The sequence below is a fragment of the Leucoraja erinacea genome, chromosome 5 (assembly GCF_028641065.1).
Source record: "Leucoraja erinacea ecotype New England chromosome 5, Leri_hhj_1, whole genome shotgun sequence".
In the NCBI taxonomy this organism is placed as follows: domain Eukaryota; kingdom Metazoa; phylum Chordata; class Chondrichthyes; order Rajiformes; family Rajidae; genus Leucoraja; species Leucoraja erinaceus.
Window position 1 is genome coordinate 35263848 of NC_073381.1, and position 23854 is coordinate 35287701.

At 44.1% G+C, this 23854-nt stretch overlaps 1 protein-coding gene across 1 annotated transcript in view; it reads left to right on the top strand.

The window, feature by feature from the left end:
• LOC129697115 (adhesion G protein-coupled receptor F5-like) overlaps window positions 1–23854 on the top strand; it is a 44006-nt gene that overhangs the window by 13524 nt on the left and 6628 nt on the right. Inside the window, exons 5-11 of the mRNA XM_055635348.1 lie at window positions 2300–2439; window positions 4694–4912; window positions 7741–7974; window positions 9037–9189; window positions 15408–15613; window positions 20404–20586; window positions 22444–23808. Of these exons, the coding sequence (XP_055491323.1) occupies window positions 2300–2439; window positions 4694–4912; window positions 7741–7974; window positions 9037–9189; window positions 15408–15613; window positions 20404–20586; window positions 22444–23808 (2500 nt within the window). The remainder of the gene's footprint in view (window positions 1–2299; window positions 2440–4693; window positions 4913–7740; window positions 7975–9036; window positions 9190–15407; window positions 15614–20403; window positions 20587–22443; window positions 23809–23854) is intronic.

The following is a 23854-nucleotide window of genomic DNA, read 5'->3' on the forward strand; positions in this document are numbered from 1 at the left end:
ACACGCTAGAGGCAGGAAACATGTTCCCGATGTTGGGGAAGTCCAGAACCAGGGGCCACAGTTTAAGAATAAAGAATAAGCCATTTAGAACGGAGATGAGGAAACACTTTTTCTCACAGAGAGTTGTGAGTCTGTGGAATTCTCTGCGGAGGGCGGTGAAGACAGGTTCTCTGAATGCTTTCAATAGAGAGCTAGGTAGGGCTCTTAAAGATAGCGGAGTCAGGGGATATGGGGAGAAGGCAGGAACGGGGTACTGATTGGGGATGATCAGCCATGATCACATTGAATGGCGGTGCTGGCTCGAAGGGCCAAATGGCCTACTCCTGCACCTATTGTCTATTGTCCATTGTCTATTTCATAAAAGATAAATATATTACACTAGGAACAGCAGGAGCTGGTTTACAAAAAAAGACACAACGTGCTGAAGTAGCTCAGCAGGTCACATATCACCTCTGGAGAGATTGGTTGTTTCCCGCTGTCTTGGTCCAGTCTGAAGAAAGGTCCCGGCCCGAAACATCGCCTTTCCATGTTTCCATGTTAAATGATGATATGGAAAGCTGGCAGCTGAAGGGGGTGTTTATGATGGAGGGATGTCCTTTCTCAACATTCCTTGTGGGCCATGAACTGAAGTGCTTCTCTGTGGTATGCCAAGCAAACTTGTTCAGAACTCCAGTAATCAGAACCCTTATCCTTGTATCCAGCTGCCTCAAACACGGAGCCCATCCACCCTAACTCCTCCTCCTGACTGATTCAGTCTCTTCCTCCTTCTGTTGCACTCCCTTGTTCCTTCTGTTGCACTTCCTATGATGTGGTGTTGCAGTCTCACCCCCCCTGGGGTCAGCCACTCCCTCAGTCTGGCCGGCTTCAGAATTAAAGGACGTGCTTTCAAGAAGGAGATGAGGAGAAATTTCTTTAGTCAGAGGGTGGTGAATCTGTGGAATTATTTGCCACAGAAGGCTGCGGAGGCCAAGTTAGTTGATATTTTTAAGGCAGAGATATAATATAGATTCTTTATTAGTACAGATGTCAGAGGTTATGGGGAGAAGGCAGGAGAATGGTGTTAGGAGGGAGGGAAAGATAGATCTGCCATGATTGAATGGTGGAGTAAACTTGATGGGCCGAATGGCCTAATTCTACTCCTGTCACTTATGACCTTCTGACTCTGGCCAGGAAGAGGAATCACATAATTGTAAACTGGCTCTGCCATTAAATTTCAGACGGGACTTGAGGAAATTCCATTCACGTGGGTTGGCTAACTATAAAACAGCAACCCCCTCCAACCCCCACCCTCACCCCCACCCTCACACCCCCCCCTCCAACCCACCCCCACCCCAACCCTCCCACCCCCTCCAACCCCCCCCCCTCACCCCACCCTCACACCCCCTCCAACCCACCCCCCCCCACCCCCACCCTCACACCCCCTCCAACCCCCACCCCCACCCCCACCCTCATACCCCCTCCAACCCCCACCCTCCCACCCCCCTCCAACCCCCACCCTCCCTACCAACCCCCACCCTCACCCCCACCCTCACCCCCCCCTCCACCCCCACCCCCCCACCCCCACCCTCACACCCCCTCCCACCCCCACCCTCCCACCCCCTCCAACCCCCCACCCTCCCACCCCCACCCTCACACCCCCCCACCCCCACACCCTCACCCCCACCCTCACACCCCCTCCACCCCCCACCCTCCCACCCCCTCCAACCCCCACCACCCCCACCCCCCACCCTCACACCCCCTCCAACCCCCACCCTCACACACCCCCTCCAACCCACCCCCACCCCCACCCTCACACCCCCTCCAACCCACCTCCCACCCCCACCCTCACATTATCCATCTTTGCCTTCCCGTGGGCATCTTGGGGCCCATTGTTTGCAGAATGCAGGAGCCCTGTGCAACAATCTACAAGATCAATGTGAAAGCTCCGCTGTCGGGCAGGAAACCAGCTGACGAATAGCATCTGCTACATCCAACCATGGGGTTGCGTGAAGAGTTAGACAGCACAGAGGGGGGAATTGAGCGTAATCTCCCTCTGATTCGACACACTTGATCGGTTCGATTCCCAAGTCAGATGCTTCAGTTCCATGTTTCAATCTGAGCAGAGAGACCCTAACTTACTTATAATGATGTAGTATCTACTGGCGCTAAATGGATATCACACCTCCCTAGAATTACATCTGTTCTGTCCTTCTTTCATCAAGCAAAGGAGTTTAACGTCCCTTACAGTAAGTTGCTATAGCCCTAAATAGGAAGTTTAGCTTGAAAGTTTATTCTTGCTTTGTATTTTACATACAACTAGCAAAGGAAGCCTCATTGTGGAGTTTGAATTGAACATCAATGGAGAATTATCATCCAAGGATTTTTTAAGGCAAGCCGAAGATGCGATTTCTCTGATTGGGAGCGAGGCTGACAGCGATTCCTTGAAACTGAAAGTTCATGGTATGAGCTTAATATTGAAATACACGATCAAAAATGTATGATAGTTGCAATTATTTAATCCATACTTACAAGAAAACCGGTCATGTCTCCATTAATATTTGTAAAGTAAACCTTTGGTACTGTGTGAAAATGGCTGTGCCTTAGCATTCAGAAGTACTATTTGGTGAAAAGGCACGTAGTTCTGACAAATGAAATTATGTATTTATTTCTGAAGTTTCAACTGCTCCTGTACTTTAACATTGAGGTTGATGAGGCATAGCCTAGATAAGGATGAGGTTTAGCAGAGTGCTGCAGCACAAACTGAGGCAATATCTAGACCAGATTTATCCACATCACAGGAAGACCGGGCTAGATTTTATTTCTTGTTGATAACTGGAAAACTTTATTTTTCTCCACACACAATGAAGGTGCAGCAAGTGTAGGAAATACATTTTCAGCCTTTTTCCACCAAGGCACCACATCTTAGAGAAATACAACATGGAAACAGGTCCTTAGGCCCAACATTCCCACACCAACCAATTTGCCCCATATACACTGTCCCACCTGCCAATCTTTGGCCCATATTGCACTAAACCTGTCCTATCCATGTACCTGTCTAAATGTTTCTTAAACGCTGTGATGGTACCTGCCTTAACTACCTTCTTTGGCAGCTTGTTCCATACACCCACAGCCCTTTGTGTAAACATTTTTCCCTCAGGTGCTCATTAAATTCAGATTCAGATTCAGATTCAAACGTTATTGTCATTGTGCAGTGTACAGTACAGACAACGAAAAGCAGTTAGCGTCTCTCTAGAAGAGCGACAAAGAATATGAGCAATAAATAAATATATTTACGAACATTCAGTCATAGTAGTGCAATTATTTTTTCCTGGCGGAAGGAGTGTCCGGGGTGGGGGGGGGGGGTGATTGGCAATCACCGAGGTACAGTGTTGAGTAATGTAACAGCCGCAGGGAAGGAGCTGTTCCTGGACCTGCTGGTCCGGCAACGGAGAGACCTGTAGCGCCTCCCGGATGGTAGGAGGGTAAACAGTCTGTGGTTGGGGTGAGAGCAGTCCTTGGCGATGCTGAGCGCCCTTCGCAGACAACGCTTGCTTTGGACAAACTCAATGGAGGGGAGTGAGGAACCGGTGATGCGTTGGGCAATTTTCACCACTCTCTGCAGTGCTTTCCGGTCGGAGACAGAGCAATTGCCATACCATACTGTGATACAGTTGGTGAAGATGCTCTCGATGGTGCAGTGGTAGAAGTTCACCAGAATCTTTCCCCCTTCACCTAAAACCTATGTCCCCTCTTTCTCGATTCCCTTATTCTGGGCAAAAGACTGTGCTAAATCTATGCCCAATCTATGCCTCTCATGATTTTGTAAACATCTATAAGGTCACCCTTCATTCTCTTGTGTTTCAAGGAATAAAGTCCTAGCCTGTTCAAACTCTCCCTATTGCAAAGTCCCTCGAGCCCTGACAACATCCTGGTAAATGCTTTCAAGCTTGACAATGTCTTTCCTATAACATGGTGTCCAAAACTGAACACAATGCTGTAAATGTGGCCTCACCAATGTCTTATATGACTGTAACAACCTTCCAACTGCAATCCTTCTTGAATAGAGGCAAAACATTTTCCACCCTCAGGTCTTCTGGCCGCTCACCTGCATTTAATGACGACTTGTAAATCTCAGCCAGGGAACCTGCAATCTCCTCTTCAGCTTCTCACAATGTCCTTGGATTTATCTGATCGGACCCGAATGATTTGGCTACCTTGGCTTTGGAGATTTATCTTCTGTGGCTCTTCTGTGTTATGCACACATAAGTTCTACCATTCACACCACACACTTGTGGCTGATGAACGCACTGACCAGGGAGAAAACTGGAGCTCTCAGGAGAAACCCACATAGTCACAAGTAGAATGTGCAAACTCCACACAGGCAGCACCCAAGATTGGGATTGAACCTGGCTCTCTGGCACAAAGGTAGTGACTCTCTTGCTGCACCATTGTGCTGTCCACTAAGTATAGTAATCTTGGCAGACAATTAGTTACCAATCAGTGTGCGACACATACTGAAGACATGATAAGTTCCAATTTAATTACATGTACATCCAATTTTACTGAATTATGGTGTCCAATCATCCATTTATTAAATACCAAAAGCCTTCACCGATATTATTGCAGTGATGCCGAGGAGCAGTAATTTCAGAAATGTGTTTCAGATGTGATGCAAAAATACTTATTCTTTTAACAAACAATTATGTTCTTTTAGGGCTACTGAAGATGGAAGTCTATCCTGAGGTCATTCGTTATAAGGGTGTTGTAAATCTGTCATGTATCATTAAGGGCAGGGTTGATGAATCAAAATGGTTCATCAGGGCATCAAGAGAGAAGGAAGATGCCCCCATTGCTGAACGTCTTTATGTCTTGGACGAAGGTGATCAACGCTCTGTCAGCAAACTTTCGATAAACGCAACTGCAATTTGGAAAGGTAAAGTCAATTACAAGGGAATTCAAACATAGCCCAAGACTTTACTTAGTAATTTCCTGAACTTGATTCAGCTTTTACCATGTAAGCCACATGATTGTTATTTTACTTTAAAAGTTAGTTTTGGTTGTCATTATAGTAAGATGTTCATATGACATTATTTTCAGAAACTTAGGAGAAAACATAGGAATGCAAGGTACCCTTCGCTGAAAACTAGATACCAAGCGGAAAAGAAGTAATTGAATCATGGAACTATACAGCATTGAAACAGCCTCTTTGGCCCAACTCGTTCATGCCCACCAAGTTGCTAGTCCCACCTGCCTTTGCCAACCCATATACTTCAAACCTTTCCTATTCATGTACCTGTTCAAGTATTTTTTACGTCTTAATTGTACCCACTTTTACCACTTCCTCAGGCAACTCATTCTGTATACGCATCTTCTACATGAAAAAGTCGACCCTCAGACCCCTTTTAAATCTTTCCCCTCTTACCTTAAACCTTTGGCCTCTAGTTTTAGATTCCCCAACCCTGCAGAAAAGACTGTAGCTCTTCACCTTATCAATGCAACTCAATTTTCTAAAAGAGGAAAAACATAAAATTCTGAAAATCTAAGAGGTGAGCAAAAAGTTTTGAGCAAAATTGGTTTAATCTCTATGTTGATGAATTTACAAATATATAAATTAATTATGCAGACTATTAATTATAATGAAAAGCTAAGGGATAAAGTTACAGCATATTAAATCTAGGTAACTTATGTCATTGTCATTAACAGTGGGTTAAAAATTAATAATATTAATAATGAATGGCGGTGCTGGCTCGAAGGGCCGAATGGCCTCCTGCACCTATTTTCTATGTTTCTATGTTTCTAATATTACCGAACAGGCCAGCATTGGAGGAGCATATACATGTGTTATGATGCAGCAGTTTAGAAGTATATTGTACACTACAAATTGAGGACAGTAAAGATTGGGGATAAACTCAAGTTTAAAGAAGATGAATACAAGGTCAGCCGGTGAAGTTCTTATAAAGAGTCTTTGGCCTCAAACAGTAACTGTTTCTGTACCAGGGATACCCCTCGAGTTGTTGAGTATTTCCAACATTTTTTATTTTTATTTCGGATGATCTTATTTTTGGAGATTTGAAACACTCGAGTCAGGAAGTAAGAAAAATTTGTATAAGTGTTTCAGAACTAATAATATTTGTGGTAAGAGATCATTGGGAAGATGTGTAACCTGTTAGTTTTAGTTTACTTTAGTTTAGAGATACTCCCTTCAGGCCACGGAGTCCACACCTACCAGCGATCCCCATCCATTAACACTATCCTACACACACCAGGGTCAATTTTACATTTATACCAATCCAATTAACCTCCAAACCTGTACATCTTTGGAGTGAGGGAGGAAACCAAAGATGTCGGAGAAAACCCACATAGGTCACGGGGAAAACATACAAACTACGTACAGACAGCACCTGTAATCAGGATCAAACCTGAATTTCCTGAGCTTTAAGCGCTGTATGTCCTATCCAGGGGTAGGACTATACCTGTATTTAGGTTTCATTCCCAGCATGATGATGGGATACAATGAGCCCGCCAGGCAAGATCATTTTGTCATGAGGTAAGCGAGGGCCAGGTGAATGAGATCAGAGGAAGGAGATGAAATATGAACTGAAAAAGGAGCCTGGGCAGCCTGAGGTGGTGGGGATATAAATCAATATTCATGTTTGGTGGGCCAATGCTGATTGAGAAGTGAATGGTTTGGGTTGATTCCACATGCAACAATGTTTATTTTTAAAACAGGCAACCCAAAGGTTTGGCTACCTGGGGAATAAACAAATAAGCAAGTCTTGAAATGAAAGATTGTATAGGAGATGAGGTCTCTTGACTGTAGATGGAATGAGAAAAGATTTAAAGGGGACCTGAGGAGCATTTTTTTCACACAGAGGACAATGGCCTTATGGAATGAGCTGCCAGAGATAAGAACAATTACAATACTTGGGAAGCAATTGGACAGGCACATGGGTAGGAAATTGGTTAGAAGGATATGGGCCAAATGCAGGTAAATGGAGCAAACTCAGGTTGACAGTTTGGTTGGCATAAACAAGTTGAGCCAGAGGTAGTTTCCATGCTGTATTACTCCATGACTATAGGTTTGTGATGCCTATTTCAGGAATAAGCACTGTGCAGTTTCTTTCTCAGATGGTGGAGCATACATAAACCTATTGAATCAGAATCAGAATCAGAATCAGAATCAATTTATTTGTCATTTGGACCCCTGGAGGTCCAAACGAAATGCCGTTTCTGCAGCCATACATAACACACAAATAGACCCCAGACACAACATAATTACATTTAACATAAACATCCATCACATAACTGTGATGGAGGCCAAATAAACGTATCTCTCCACTGCACTCTCCCCCCCCCCGATGTCAGAGTCAAAGTCATAGCCCCCGGCTGGCGATGGCGATTGTCCCGCGGCCATTAAAGCCACGCCGGGTGGTGCGAGGTCGCACACCGGGTCTTGGTGTTGGTGCCCCCGGTGTGCGCTCGCAGAGTCCGCGGCCATTCCAGCCGCGCGGGGCAGCGGTGTCAGGCCCCGCTCCAGGAGCTATTGCACATGAAAAGTGCCTATGTGAAACAAAATTTGAAAACCTGATAATTGTCATTTCTACATTGCTTCAACCTCGGCAAAATCTGCATGGAACTATCAAACTTACATGAAGTTTGCAAAATGAAGACTGATTTACTCTCATTGGAGCAGCACTTAACTCTTGATGGGAATGCATCATTCATTCATCTTATGTTTCTCTCATGTGTTGCATTGTACAGGGAAATACACCTGTTCTATGAGTGTATTTAACGGATCAATTGTACAGGAAGTCCAGAGAGAAGTACAATTTTATCTTCTCCCTGATGAGATTATAGTAACTCCATCAAATTACACGAGACTTTCAGATTCACAACCAAATCACAACTTCTCTAATGATGTTCAGTGCTGCATCAAGCAGGACAATGAAGCATATGATGTTACATTGGAATCAGATACCAACAATTTTGCAACAGGTATGTTTTTATTGACCTTTCTCTGTAATATTTGGATTTTTCCATCATGTTAATCTGTTTTTTTTTTAAATATAATTTGGTCATAACAAGATCTACATGTTAATTGGGAATGTTTTCTGTTACTCATGCCTTATTATTTCCTTACAATGTGAATCGCACTGGCAAGTCCATCTTAGGTACAAAGCCCAGCACTGGCCCACCAAACACGAATATTGCCTGGGCCCTGTCCAGTCACCGCATCTGGTGAATGAGGCAATGCTTCATGGCCCTGTTATCTTCTCAGCAATATTCCATTATTTCCAGCTACACACAAGCTACTTTATTTACCCCTCCGGGAGTTAGAGCAAATTTGCACAGTGGTTTCCAAGGAATTTCTTTTTTTTTTTAATATTTTTATTTTTAGAGTGATGTACAATAATATAAGATATAAATAACATATTACATTTCATGTACAACTTCTTATTTTAAATTTAATAGTAGAAAAATAAGAGTAAGAAAAGCAAAAAATATAGAGATAGAGAATATTATATAGCTCGAAAAAGGAAAGAAGAAAGTGAGATAAGCAAAAAGAGAAAGAATAGAGGAAAGAGAAAAGGGGGGGAAAAGAGAGAAATTGAAAGGGGATATGCCTCCTTCCTATCTTTACCCGGTTATGACACAATTAATTTTGAAGGTTGTGTTGCACCACATGCTTGTAATAAGTCGATAAATGGAGACCAAATCTTTAAGAATTGGTCTGATTTGCCTGATAGGAGGAATCTCATATCTTCAAGGTGTAACATTTCCGACATGTTTGAAATCCACATGTTGAGCATCAGTGTGGGTGCATCTTTCCAGATGTTTCCAAGGAATTTCAAGCAAACTTCTTGAATTAATCATAACACCAAAGGGAAGTCACAATTTAATAGTATTCTGATTATAAAATATTCATCTTTCCGCCTGCACATAATAGACTTTGTCGGGAAATTGCTACATTAATCCAGCTTCCCACAATTGTACTCATTTGAAAATGAAGTAATATTTGTCTCATACTAATTATCCATTTACTTTTGTTAAATGAAGATTCAGGAGGAAATCCGAAAACTCTCAATAACCAAACATGTTGGACATTTACATTACATTGCACAGTCCAGACCACTACTGAATTTAAATGCAATTTTACAAATCGTGCAAATATAAGCACAAGTGAAAATTTCAGACTTATTTTCCTAAATGGTAAGTAAAACGTTCAATGTTTAGCTACAATTTAAAGTGTTAAGACATGAAGAAAATATCCAAGGGATTGATTTGCAGGATAATCTGCTTCATTTACTCAAAGTGCATGTAACTTTATAATGTCTGGGTTCTTTGTGTAACCTTATCGGTGATAAACTGAACAAACTTTCACACAGGGAGGCTGGTGGGCATAGGATGACTGTTTCTTTCAAGTGGCTCTCCAAAGACGTTCAATGAATCCGTTTCTCTCTCTCTCTCAAACTAACTGAAAGGGCGGGACGCCTAAAGCCCAAGGAACCGAAAGGCTGCGTCTCCTAAAAGCAAACTTACCGAATGGCCGCTCTGTCGAAATGCCACCTACCCGAAAGGCGGCGTCGCTTACAGGCCAAAGGACTGACTGCCACTCAACAGAAAAGTCCAATAACGGACTTGACGTTGCCGGGGTGGGGGGTGGGCGGGACTTGTCAGCGTTTGTTCCAGACCCCCTCATCCAGGCAGCATTGTGAAGGCATGAACATTGTCCCAAATCTCCGCTCCACCCGACCCGCAGCGGGTGGCCGTGGGAGAGTGGGGGCTGTTCCGAGCGATGCGCACCTTCGGCCGCTTTCAACTCGGTGCTTGGGTTCAGATTGCCCAGTCAACTATGGAAAATGAACCCCACACTCCCATCTCCCCCTTCTCTCTCCCCTCTTCTCTCTCTCTCCCCCTCTCTCTCTCTCCCTTATCTCTCCCCTCTTCTGGCAGGGAACATAAAAACTGACTGCAAACGTTTTTATAGATATGTGAAAAGAAAGAGATTAGTTAAAACAAATGTAGGTCCCTTGCAGTCAGAAACAGGTGAGTTGATCATGGGGAACAAGGATATGGCAGACCAATTGAATAACTACTTTGGTTCCGCCTTCACTAAGGAAGACATAAATAATTTGCTGGAAATAGCAAGGGACCGCGGGTCAAAGGAGTTGGAGGAATTGAGTGAAATCCAGGTTAGTCGGGAAGTGGTGTTGGGTAAATTGAATGGATTAAAGGCCAATAAATCCCCAGGGCCAGATAGGCTGCATCCCAGAGTACTTAAGGAAGTAGCTCCAGAAATAGTGGATGCATTAGTAATAATCTTTCAAAACTCTTTAGATTCTGGAGTAGTTCCTGAAGATTGGCGGGTAGCAAACGTAACCCCACTTTTTAAGAAGGGAGCGAGAGAGAAAATGGGGAATTACAGACCAGTTAGTCTAACATCGGTAGTGGGTGAAACTGCTAGAGTCAGTTATTAAAGATGGGATAGCAGCACATTTGGAAAGTGGTGAAATCATTGGACAAAGTCAGCATGGATTTACGAAAGGTAAATCATGTCTAACGAATCTTATAGAATTTTTCGAGGATGTAACTAGTAGCGTGGATAGGGGAGAATCAGTGGATGTGGTGTATCTGGACTTCCAGAAGGCTTTCGACAAGGTCCCACATAAGAGATTAGTATACAAACTTAAAGCACATGGCATTCAGTATTGATGTGGATAGAGAACTGGCTGGCAAACAGGAAGCAGCAGTAAACGGGTCCTTTTCACAATGGCAGTCAGTGACTAGTGGGGTACCGCAAGGCTCAGTGCTGGGACCCCAGCTATTTACAATATATATTAATGATCTGGATGAGGGAATTGAAGGCAATATCTCCAAGTTTGCGGATGACACTAAGCTGGGGGGCAGTGTTAGCTGTGAGGAGGATGCTAGGAGACTGCAAGGTGACTTGGATAGGCTGGATGAGTGGCCAAATGTTTGGCAGATGCATTATAATGTGGATAAATGTGAGGTTATCCATTTTGGTGGCAAAAAACGGGAAAGCAGACTATTATCTAAATGGTGGCCGATTGGGGAAGGGGGGAGATGCAGCGAGACCTGGGTGTCATGGTACACCAGTCATTGAAGGTAGGCATGCAGGTGCAGCAGGCAGTAAAGAAAGCGAATGGTATGTTAGCTTTCATTGCAAAAGGATTTGAGTATAGGAGCAGGGAGGTTCTACTGCAGTTGTACAGGGTCTTGGTGAGACCACACCTGGAGTATTGCGTACAGTTTTGGTCTCCAAATCTGAGGAAGGACATTATTGCCATAGAGGGAGTGCAGAGACGGTTCACCAGACTGATTCCTGGGATGGCAGGACTGTCTTATGAAGAAAGACTGGATAGACTTGGTTTATACTCTCTAGAATTTAGGAGATTGAGAGGGGATCTTATAGAAACTTACAAAATTCTTAAGGGGTTGGACAGGCTAGATGCAGGAAGATTATTCCCGATGTTAGGGAAGTCCAGGACAAGGGGTCACAGCTTAAGGATAAGGGGGAAATCCTTTAAAACCGAGATGAGAAGAACTTTTTTCACACAGAGAGTGGTGAATCTCTGGAACTCTCTGCCACAGAGGGTAGTTGAGGCCAGTTCATTGGCTATATTTAAGAGGGAGTTAGATGTGGCCCTTGTGGCTAAGGGGATCAGGGGGTATGGAGAGAAGGCAGGTACGGGATACTGAGTTGGATGATCAGCCATGATCATATTGAATGGCGGTGCAGGCTCGAAGGGCCGAATGGCCTACTCCTGCACCTAATTTCTATGTTTCTATGTTTCTATGTTTCTCTCCTCCTCCTCTCTCTCCACTCTCTCTCTCTCTCTCTCCTCTTCTTTCTCCCCTCCTCTCCCCCCCCTCTCTCTCCCTTTTCTCTCTACCTTCTCTCTCCTCCTCTCTCTCCACACTTCTCTATCTCCTCCTCTCTTCCCCTCCTCTCCCCCCCTCTCTCTCCCTTCTCCCTCCCTCCTCTCTCTCCCCCTTCTCTCTCTCCCCCTTCTCTCCACACCCCCCTCTCTCTCCCTTCTCTCTCTCCTCCGTCTCCACCCGCGGGAGCGTCCCACAGTCACTGAAAGCGATGCACCGCCAACGGACCCCAACCTCCACACCAGGGTGATCACCCCCCCCCCCCCTCCCTCCCTCCCTCTGACCGCGGTCAGTGACTGGGGGACGGTACCGCAGGTGAATACGGGGGGGGAGAGAGAAGAGGGGAGAGAGAGAAGGGGAGAGAGAAGGGAGAAAGTGGGAGAATGGGGGGGGGAGAGAAGGGGGGGAGAGAGAAGAGGGGAGGGGAAGAGAGGGGAGAAGCAAGAGGAGAGGAGGAGAAAGAGAAGAGGGAGGAGAGAAGAGGGAGGAGAGGAGAGGGGAGAGAGGGCGAGAGAGAGAAGAGAGAGAGAGAAGAGGAGAGAGAGAGGGGGGAGAGAGAGAAGAGGGGATTGAGAAAGGGGAGACGGGAGCGTGGAGTTCATTTTCCCACACAAGCCATAGGTGACTGGGCAATCTGAACCCAAGCACCAAGTTGAAAGCGGTCGAAGGTGTGCATCGGTCGGGACAGCCACCAATCTCCCACGGCCACCCTCCGCGGGCTGCGGGCCGGGTGGAGCGGAGGTTTGGGACAATGTTCATGCCTTCACAGTGATGTGATGGAGGTGGGGGTCTGGACCAATCGCTGACAAGTCCCGCCCACCGGCAACGCCAAGTCCGTTATTGGACTTTTCTGTTGAGCGGCAGTCGGTCCTTTGGCCTGTAGGTGACGCTGCCTTTCGGGTAGGTGGCTTTTCGACAGAGCGACCATTCGGTAAGTTTGCTTTTAGGCAACGCAGCTTTTCGGTTCCTTGGGATTTAGGCGACCCGCCCTTTCGGTTAGTTTGCATTTAGGCCTCCCATCCTTTCGGTTAGTAGGCGTTTCGTCTTTGGACTCTTTCGGTTAATTGGCGTTTCGGCCTTGTTTCCATTCCGTTCTTTGGCCTCGACTTCTTTGCTTTGGCTTGTTGTCTGCCACGTACAGGTACCGAATGTTTATCTGGTGTGGGAAAGCAGATGAGTGTGGTCATGTAATATATGGAGTCACAGTGTCTTGGAGCAGGCTCTTTAGGCCACCTCGCTGACCATCAACAAACATTGACATCTATACTAATCTACTCAAGTCAAGTCAAGTCGTCACATTTATATATATAGCACATTTAAAAAAACAACTCTTGTTGGCCAAAGTGCTTTACATTTGTTATAGGAATAGCACAACAAAACAAACTACATACATTATACATGTAGCCCTCACTCAGAGGACGTCAGGAAAGGCTTGGGAGTATAGATAAGTCTTTAGTCTTGACTTAAAAGAGTCGATGGAGGGGGCAGTTCTGATGGGAAAGGGGATGCTGTTCCACAGTCTAGGGGCTGCAACCGCAAAGGCGCGGTCGCCCCTGAGCTTATGCCTAGACCGCGGGATATTCAGCAACCCCAAGTCTGCCGATCTGAGGGGCCTGGATGTGGAGTGGTGGGTGAGAAGACTTTTTATGTAGGTGGGGGCAAGCCTATTGAGGACTTTGTAGACATGGAGGAGAATCTTGAAGTTTATACGGAACCGCACAGGGAGCCAGTGGAGAGAGGCCAGGATCGAGGTGATGTGGTCCCTTTTTCGGGTGGCCGTCAGGAGTCTCGCTGCGGCGTTTTGGACCAGTTGCAGGTGGGACAGGGAAGATTGGCTGATGCCAATGTTAAGGGAGTTGCAGTAATCTAGGCGGGAGGAGATGAATGTGTGGATGATCTTTTCCAGGTCATCAAAGTGGAGGAATTGTTTTATTTTAGCTATCGTCCAAAGCTGGAAGAAGCTAGCTTTTACCACGGCAATGACTTTTGTCAAATTTCAGTGCTGAGTCAAATAACACGCCAAGGCTTTTGACGTGAGGTTTGAGTAGTGGGGTAAGGAATCCAAGACTGCCTGCTATCATTTTGATTGAGTCCGAGGGGCCGAGAAGGATGACCTCAGACTTACTCTCATTTAGCTGGAGGAAGTTCTGGGCCATCCAACACTTTATATCCTCGAGGCAGTGGGTAAGGTTAAACAGATTTGATTCATTTTTGGGCTTCAGGGGGAGATAGAGTTGGGTATCGTCTGCGTAGCAATGGAAGGAAATACCGTGCCTTTCAATGGCTTGGCCTAATGGGAGCATATACAGGGAGAAGAGAATGGGGCCAAGGATGGAACCTTGTGGAACCCCACAGCAGAGATTAGCTGGGGAGGAGAATGAGTTGCCTATGTTAGTCGGAAACTCCTACCTTTGAGGTAGGGGATGAACCAGCTCAGGGCAGTGCCATCAATACCAACCCCATACCGGAGACGGTCAATTAGGATGGTGTGGTCGACAGTATCAAATACTGCACTGAGGTCAAGAAGGAGCAGAATTGCACAGTCGCCATAGTGAATGGTGAGCAGTAGGTCATTGTGTACCTTCAACAAGGCAGACTCTGTGCTATGGTGAGCCCTGAAACCTGATTGGAAAGTTTCCAGGATAGTGTTTTGGTGAAGGTGAGAAATATTAAATTGACTGTGCTGCTCAAGAAAAATCCAAGAAGCATGCAGGTATAGCAGGCAGTGAAGAAAGCGAATGGCATGTGGGCCTTCATAACAAGAGGAGTTGAGTATAGGAGCAAAGAGGTCCTTCTACAGTTGTACAGGACCCTAGTGAGAGCACACCTGGAGTATTGTGTGCAGTTTAGGTCTCCAAATTTGAGGAAAGACATTCTTGCTATTGAGGGAGTGCAGCGTATATACACAAAGTTAATTTTACGGGATGGCGAGTCTGTCATATGCTGAGAGAATGGAACGGCTAGGCTTGTATACTCTGGAATTTAGATGGATGAGAGGAACCCTTATTGAAACATATAATATTATTAAGGGTTTGGACACACTACAGGCATGAAGCATGTTCCCGATGTTGGGGGAGTCCAGAACCACAGTTTAAGAATAAGGGATAAGCCATTTACAAAGGAGATGAGGAAAGGGGTTTTCACACCGAGAGTTGTGATTCTCTGCCTCAGAGGACGTTGGAGGCAGGTTCTCTGGATATTTTCAAGAGAGAGCTAGATAGGGCTCTTAAAGACAGCAGAGTCAGGTGATATGGGGAGAAGGCAGGAACGGGGTACTGATTGCGGATGATCAGCCATAATCACATTGAATGGCGGTGCTGGCTCGAAGGGTCGAATGACCTACCGCTGCACCTATTGTTTAAGATTAGCATATTCAGAAGTTTCCTAGCAGGATGCAGTTCAAATTAAATACAATTTATAGATGACCACAAAAGGATGAAATAAAGTAAATTGCATAATAGTAGCAGAGGAACCAAGTCTTTCCTGAGTACTCATTGATGCCTGTTTTCATTTCAATATTTATCTAGAAAGTAATACAAAATGCCCACCTGACAAGAACGGAAATTACATTTGGCCCACTACACAAGCCAACTCGTATGCAGAATCCAATTCCACGTGCGAAGAAGGAAATGTTGGGAAAATAATAAGAAACTGTGATGAAAAAGGCCAATGGCAGAACGTGTTTAAAAATTGTACTTTCGTAAAACTATTGAAATTATGGGACATTTCAGAGGTATAGTTTTTAAACTTAATTTTGATAGACAGTACTGGCTGTGTCGTTGTTTTTAATCTTTGGAAAGCTGGATATAATAGTCAAGACATTCTAGGGTCCCATGCTTCCATTGAATTGGGATAGGCCTGGACTTCCACTTTGTTCTCACTGTTGCCTTTTGAAATTCTGAGTTGTGTCCATTGAACAACGTGGTGCACTATGTGATTTCCTCTCACTCTCCCTTTCAAAGTCCCTGATTGTGTTAGGCACTGAAACTACTTGTACTCTTTTTTTTTTAAATGTTCATTTAGTTGTTCAATAACTGTAATCACAGCCATGCATGTAGCCAATGTGTCTGTGGCTCTGTCCCATTTTAGTCAGTCTGAAACTTTAAATCCACGATCAAACATCATCCTTCAATTATTTTCCTTTATCAACCAGTTTATCTTAAATGCACTTGCCTGCTTCTCTTTGGGTCTCTTCAGGCAGAGCTGTGGGTGTTGTATATATGATTTCAGCAAGTCATTTGACAAGGTTCCGCAAGGTAGGTTGCTCTGGAGGGTTGGATCACATGGGATCCCAGGAGAGCTAGCTGACTGGATGAGAATATACATGGCATGATTAGCACGTGTAGCAGATGACACCAAACCGGGCATTCCCACCATTGACTTCATCTACATTTTTTACACTGCCTCAGAAAAGCAGACAACGTAATCAAAGACTTATCCCACCCTGGTCATTCCTTCTTCTCATTGCTCTCATCCACCAGAAGATACAGAACTTTGAAAGTGTACATCACCAGACTCAGGAACAGCTTCCTTCTCTATGATGTCAGACTTCTGAATGGTTATTCCATAAGCTAGGCTACTGTTTCATTCACCTCCACCCCATTGATAACATTGGACATTATGCAAGGAACTGATGTCACAATATCTATGTATGGTATATGTAATCTGATTGGATAGCATGCAAAACAGAGCTTTTCATTATACCTCAGGACACTTGACAATTATAAATCTAAACCTGTACCTAATTACAACTTTTAATAGACATTTGGATTATTGTTTGTCTACAATGGATAGGAAAGATTTAAAGGACAACTAGACCAAGTGGGACCTGTTGGGACCCTGTCACACAGGAGGCTTGATCTCCCAATGCAATATTCCACCACTCACCCATAGCCCCCAACTGCACAGGCGCACCTCATTTCCCTTCATCCCTAGCACTCTCTCCCCCTCCTCTTCACCCTCTCCCTTCTTTCCCCTCTTCTCCTCCCCTCCCCAATCCTTCCCTCACCTCTCTCTCCCTTTCCTTTCTCCTACCCTTAGTCACTCCCTCCATAACTCCTCTCCCATCCCTACCCCCTCCTATCCCTCTATCACCCACCCTCCCCACTCCTCACCTCAGCTATCCCCCCACTATCTCTCCTCATCTCCCCCACTGCCCTCCTCTATCTCTATTTCCAGCTCCCTACCTCCACCACTCCCCCCTCCTCTACTCCACCCCTGCTCTCCTTCTATTCCCCCTCCTCCCCCACCTCGCTAACTTTTACAATATACCACCGATCAGAATGAAGCTTATTGCACTCACAGCACAAGAGAACGGTGAGCAAGCTGGCAAAAAATCGTAGCGCTATCGCGTACCGTTTTTGTGCAAATAGAAAAACTGCGCAAACCGGAAGAGCACATGATCAGAGCCTTAGTTATGGACAGACAGACAGACAGACAGACAGACAGACAGACAGACCAATAACAGACACATAGAAGCAAAGATACACATATTAGTCGATATGGAGGAATTGGGCTGTGGGGCTTGTTTCTATTCTGTATAATTTTATGAATTAATCTACTAATCTAAATCTGCCCTGACTATCAAGCATTTATTAACTTTGATCCTATATTAATCCTATTGTATTCTTCCCATATTCTCATCAAGTCCCCCATGATTCTACCACTTGGCTACACATTGGGAGCAATTTACAGAGGCCAACTAACCTATTAGGGAGTTTAGAAAAAAAAGCTTTTTACCCAAAGGTTTAGTGGGAGCATAGTGCAGAGACTCATTGCAGTGAATAGTTTAAATGGAAGGGCATCAACCCGAAATATTAACTCTACTCTACTCTCTTTACAGATACTGAATGAACTGCCGAATATTTTCTCTACCTGTTCTTATTCAGATTTCCAGAATCTACAAATGTTTGCATTTTAAAAGCATTTGCAGAAACAGGGAATAAATTATCATTATCATTATCAAATGGTTACACAACTAGATTTAAAGAGGGGGACAAAAAATATTCAAACATTCAAATTGTTTCTGTGCAAAAAGTACCCTTGAAAATATCAAGTTCGTACTCTGGGGTTCAAATTTAGCTATTATCTTGTCTCTCCAGTTCCATTGTCCACTTAGTGGCCAATTAACTTACCCATCAGCACATAGAAACATAGAAACATAGAAATTAGGTGCAGGAGTAGGCCATTCGGCCCTTCGAGCCTGCACCGCCATTCAATATGATCATGGCTGATCTATGGCATGTGGTAGTAAACTAGAACATAAATAGGTCATGTGGCCCATCAAGTCTACTCCGCCATTCAATCATGATTGATCCATCTCTCCCTCCTAACTCCATTATCCTGCCTTCTCCCCATAACATCTGATACCTGAACTAAGCAAGAATCTGCCACATGCCACACCTGCCAAGTACATGCCACAATCAGCATCAATGGCCCCAAAGTAGAAGTGGTTAAGATCTTCATGTTTCTAGCTGTAAATATTACCAACAATCTGTCATGGGCCAATCACATTGAAGCTGGGAGTAAAAAAAAAACAATTCCTCAACTTCCTCAGGAGAAATTTGGCATGTCTCCAATGACTCTCACCAACTTCTACACATACACCGTAGAAAGCATACTGTTGGGATGCACCATCACGTGGGTAGAGAACAGCGCTGCCCAAGACCAGAAGAAATTGCAGAGAGTTGTGTATGTATCACAGTCCACCGCACAGACTACACTCCCCACCATTGACTCTATTACCTCAGTAAATCAGCCAACATAATCAAGGGTCTTTTTCACACTTGCTGGGGCAGATGCAACCAAACTTGAAAGTGCACACCACCAGATTTAGGAACAGCTTCTTAAGGCCCTGTCCCACTTACGTGTCCTTGGCATGCAAATTACTCGACCTCATCTTCGTGTTGTGGCGCACGGGCATCGTGTGGCCGCATGCGGTCCCACTGAGAAGCGCGGAGGGGTATGGAGCTGATGCGGTATCGCGCGGCGCTCCAAAATTTTGTTGCGAACTAAATCTTCGCGCACCATCGGCTTGTCGCTTAACTGACGGCCAAAGTAGGACAGGCCCAAGACCCTGGCGCGACGCAACGTCTCACCTCAACAGCAGCAGAAGCAGGCAAACGATCGCCGAGTTCGGGCAATGGCTCACGGCCATTGCGTTCCGGATCCGCCCCCACTTCTACTCCCAGAGCGGGGCCAAGAAAATTGAAGATAGACATAAAATGCTGGAGTAACTCAGTGGGACTGGCAGCATCTCTGGAGAGAAGGAATGGATGACGTTTCGGGTCAAGACCCTTCTTTCAGACTGAAGAAGGGTCTCGACCCGAAACATCACCCATTCCTTCTCTCCAGAGATGCTGCCGGTCCCGCTAAGTTACTCCTGCATTTTGTGTCCATCTTCAAATGACGTCACGCGCTCCAGATGGCTGTACGGAGGCATAAGTCGCTGGCGACCTTCGCGGGACCGTCGCCCCTCAACGCGTCCACGAGGTCGCGTAATTAGCTTGCCAAGGACACGTAAGTGGGACAGGGGCTTAACTCTCTGCCATCAGACTTCCACAACCTAGGATTCTGTCCCCAATCTTCCAACCTACCTCATTGCGGACATTGGATTTTTTCTCTGGATCAGTTATGCTGGAATGCCAAAAAAAACTATATTTTGCATTCTGATATTTTACACTTCACTCTACCTATTGTACTTGTGTATGGCTTGGTTGTATTCATGAATAGTATAAACTGATTTGATTGGATAACATGCAAACAAAATAATTTTACACTACCTGAGTACAACAGTAAATAATAAACTAGAACCAAATACAAACTAAGTACATAAAACCATCCTCCTAATTCAACTATAACCTTCCCATTATTCTGGTGAATCTAATTGTATCACTTCTTAGATCAATATTCTTTCCTGATATTCTATGCCCAAAATTGCATTGGATTATGGATAGATTCTGTTCTTCATTCACTTATCTGCTCAACTTTTCCCTTTCTTTCCTCTGGTCTGTGTCAGTTTCCTATAATAATAATAATAATAATAATACTACTCTCTATCGAGAGGATCTGGGGTGGGATGGAGGAGAGTAATTGGTTGCTGCCTGATAAATAAATTGTTAACTTGGAAAACTGATGCAAGAACACAGTGGTGCAGTGGTAGAGCTGCTGCCTCAAAGTGCCAGAGACCCAGGATCGATCCAGACTTGCGGAGTTGTCTGTATGGAGTTTGTACGTTCTCCCTGTGACCACATAGGTTTTTTCTGGGTATTCTGGTTTCCTCCACAATTCCAATGAAGTGTAGGTTGGTAGGTTAATTGGCTTTTGTAAATTGCCCCTAGTGTGTTGGGTGCGAAAGGGGGATAACAAAGGACTAGTGTACAGGTGATCGATTATTGGCATGGATTCGGTGGGCTGAAGGGCCTGTTTCCATGCTGTATCTCTAATCTAAACTGAAAACACCTAATGCCGGCAAACCGAGTGACCAGACAAAAACAAGTTTCATTGGTTTGCATTATCTTTCAGGAGATCAAGCAAGGACGTGGTAATGTGACAAAAGTGGTCACAGAAGTATTGGATGAGTTAAAAGATACCATGAAAGCCACAGGAATTACCATTGCAAATAATCGCGCTTCCGTTAAAATTCTGGATTCAATTTCTCAGGCAGTAAATAACTCAAATTCTGAAGTTTCTTTCACGGAGGTGTCAGTAAGTAATTTTCATTTGTTTTAAAGAAAACTGCTACTGAGCAACCAAAATTAAACATTTTTGGACTTGAACTGGAGATAAAATGAGCAAGAGCATCATAACGTTCAGCTGATTTCACATTTTGAATGTATGGCAGTATCGCAGTACAAATGGCCACTTCAGTATGTCTCCAAAACAGGCATAGAAATATATTGCTGGCCAGGCTAATATGTCCATATTTCCACTGAGAATGTGGTAGTAACTTTTTGAATTGTTGCAGTCATTCCAGTGAAGCTGCAGATTTTAGATGAAAGTTGGTGATGTATTTCATAATCAGGATTGTGGTGTAATTAGGAGAAGGGCTTGCACAGTGTAGTGTTCCCAATCATCGATTATCCTTTCCCTTTCTTGTGGTAAGAGACGATGTTTAAGTGGTGTGGCCAGAGTAAGTTGGTGGATTTTGTCCATACTGCAGCCACAAGGTTGGGGGAAGCGTTACATGGTCAGAGTGACTATCAGGTAGGCAGTGTTGTCCCAGTGGTAACATTTGCAGTGAAAATGAGCACAAATGAGTTAAAACACCCACAAAGTGAGATTTATGCATTGTATAATACAGATTTTTCAGCATTTTTTTTAATGCTTTAATCGTGCATACTTGGAAGCATGACATTGGAGAATTTAATTAATCTCAGGAGGGGGCAGGAGGTGGGCGAATATTGCCCTTAACTTGCAAGATCTCCCAGATCTGCAGATTGTGAGTAATACCTTGTCACAGGCAACCCCGTCCAAATGTACTCGCATTGCTCCAAAGGTTTTGCATGGAAAATTACATAATTTAGGAACTGCTATGCAGAAATGAGGAGCTGCAAAGATCACGCATGAAGGAGCACAGCCTGTTACATTTTCTGTGTGAACCCATACTTCTCAGAAATGCTCACATGAAAGAATGGGTCGACTGGGCTTGTATTCACTGGTATTTAGAAGGATGAGAGGGAACTTTATAGAAATTCTTAAGGGATTGGACTGTCTCGATGCAGGAAAAATGTTCCCATTGTTGGGCGAGTCCAGTACCAGGGGCCACAGTTTAAGAATAAGGGATAGGCCATTTAGAACTGAGATGAGGAAAAACCTTTTCACCCAGAGAGTTGTGAAACTGTGGAATTCTCTGACTCAGAAGGCAGTGGAGGGCAATTCACTGGATGTTTTCAAGAGAGAGTTAGATGTAGCTCTTAGGGCTAACAGAATCATGGGATATGGGGAAAAAAAGCAGGAAATGAGGGAACTGATTTTGGATGATCAGCCATGATGATTATATTGACTTGAAGGGCCGAATGGCCTACTCCCGCATCTAATTTCTATGTTTCTATGTTTCTACATTGTTCTTTACAATGATTAAGATAAGATGTAGTGTTTCCTTTAGTAGACTCACTACTAAAGGCATGTATTTGCTTTCTGTCCTGAGCCATCTGGAGTGCCCAGGAATGACCATAATAATATATCAAACAATGGATGGCTGCCAAACTACCTTGGGTTAAATGTGTAGGAAGGAACTAATGATGCTGGATTAAATCAAATATAGACACAAAAAACTGGAATAACTCAGCGGGCCAGGCAACATCACTGGAGACAAGGAATGGGTGATGTTTCAGGTCGAGACCATCTGCAGAAGGGTCTCGACCCGAAACGTCACCCTTTCCTTCTCTCCAGAGATGCTGCCTGTCCTGCTGAGTTACTCCAGCTTTTTGTGTCTACCTTGGGTTAAGCCATTCTTTTCAAATTTTGTGGGGATAAATTGATACACTTTCTGGGCTTTTATTCACAGTTAATAGTTAATCATTCTACCATATATTTGATAGACTTTCCCGTATTTTCTTTCAGAACTTCCTTTCAATTGCGAGTACACTAATTGAACAGAAACTCCGAACAGCTGAAGATGCACAGATTCAGAATTCTGATACAAGCACGTTAATGATATCCATTGAAACATTTGCCACAGCAATGGATTCCACTGAGAAAGATAGGAATCAATCTCTTCAACAAATTCAGCTAAAAGCAATTGAATTTGATGCTCGTTCCACAGATTATTATTATGTGAACTTCTCTGGGAATAGCACTGCCACATTAAATGTGACTGGTTGGGGAAACTTATCAAATAATGTCAGAATATCTAACCTTCTTTTTGCAGATTTGGATAAGGTTTTACCCTCAACAGAAGAAGACCTGATAGTGAACAGCCAGATTTTAACATCAACAATCATTTCAACGAGTAATCGAACCAATAAGATAAGCCCTCTTATCAAGCTTACATTGTCTCCAAAAACTCTACCAGCTAATCTGAAAACCGCAAGATGTGTGTTTTGGGATTACAGAGTCATCAACAATACGCAAATAGGCTGGTCATCCAACGGCTGTAACACAACAACGATTGAAAGTAACATACTTTGCACATGTAACCATTTAACATCGTTTGCTGTGCTTATGTCGCCAAATCCCAAACTCATTCCATTTATTGATGAACTGACCTACATTGGGTTAAGCATTTCAATTATGTCACTATTAATTTGTATCACTATTGAAAAGATAACGTGGAAGACAGTTACTAAAAGTAGCATTGCCTATTCACGGCACATAACCCAGCTTAACACTGCTGTCGCTTTACTGCTTGCTCAGATTTCATTTCTAATAGGTTCAACTAAATATATAAAAATGCAAGATGACTTATGTACAGTTGCTACAATTTTCACTCATTTTTTCTTCCTCTCCACGTTCTTTTGGACATTAAATCAAAGTCTAACACTCTTGCATCAGATTATCTTTGTTTTCCACCACATCGGGAGGTTAACCTTTATATCATTTTGTTTTCTCATTGGCTATGGCGGTCCATTGGCCATAGTAATTGCTACAACCACAAGTTTCCTGAAGAAAGACATGTACAAGAGAAAAGACAACTGTTGGCTAAATGCCACGCTGAATCACAAATTCTCTGCATTTTTAACATTCATCATACCTGTCGGATGCATTATTGCCATCAATATAATTATCCTGACAATAGTCATTTTGAAACTGCTGAGGCCAAATATTTCTGAAGGATTAAAGCAGGAAAAAGAAGCAATAAAGAAAATCATGAAGGCCGTCCTTATTTTCACTCCAACATTTGGATTGACATGGATCGTTGGATTTGCCCTGCTTAAGAATAATAGTGATTTTTTACACTATGCTTTTGTTCTATTAAACTCATTCCAGGTAATATATAGCTTCACACGGCAATGATTGAAAATCACCCCAAAAG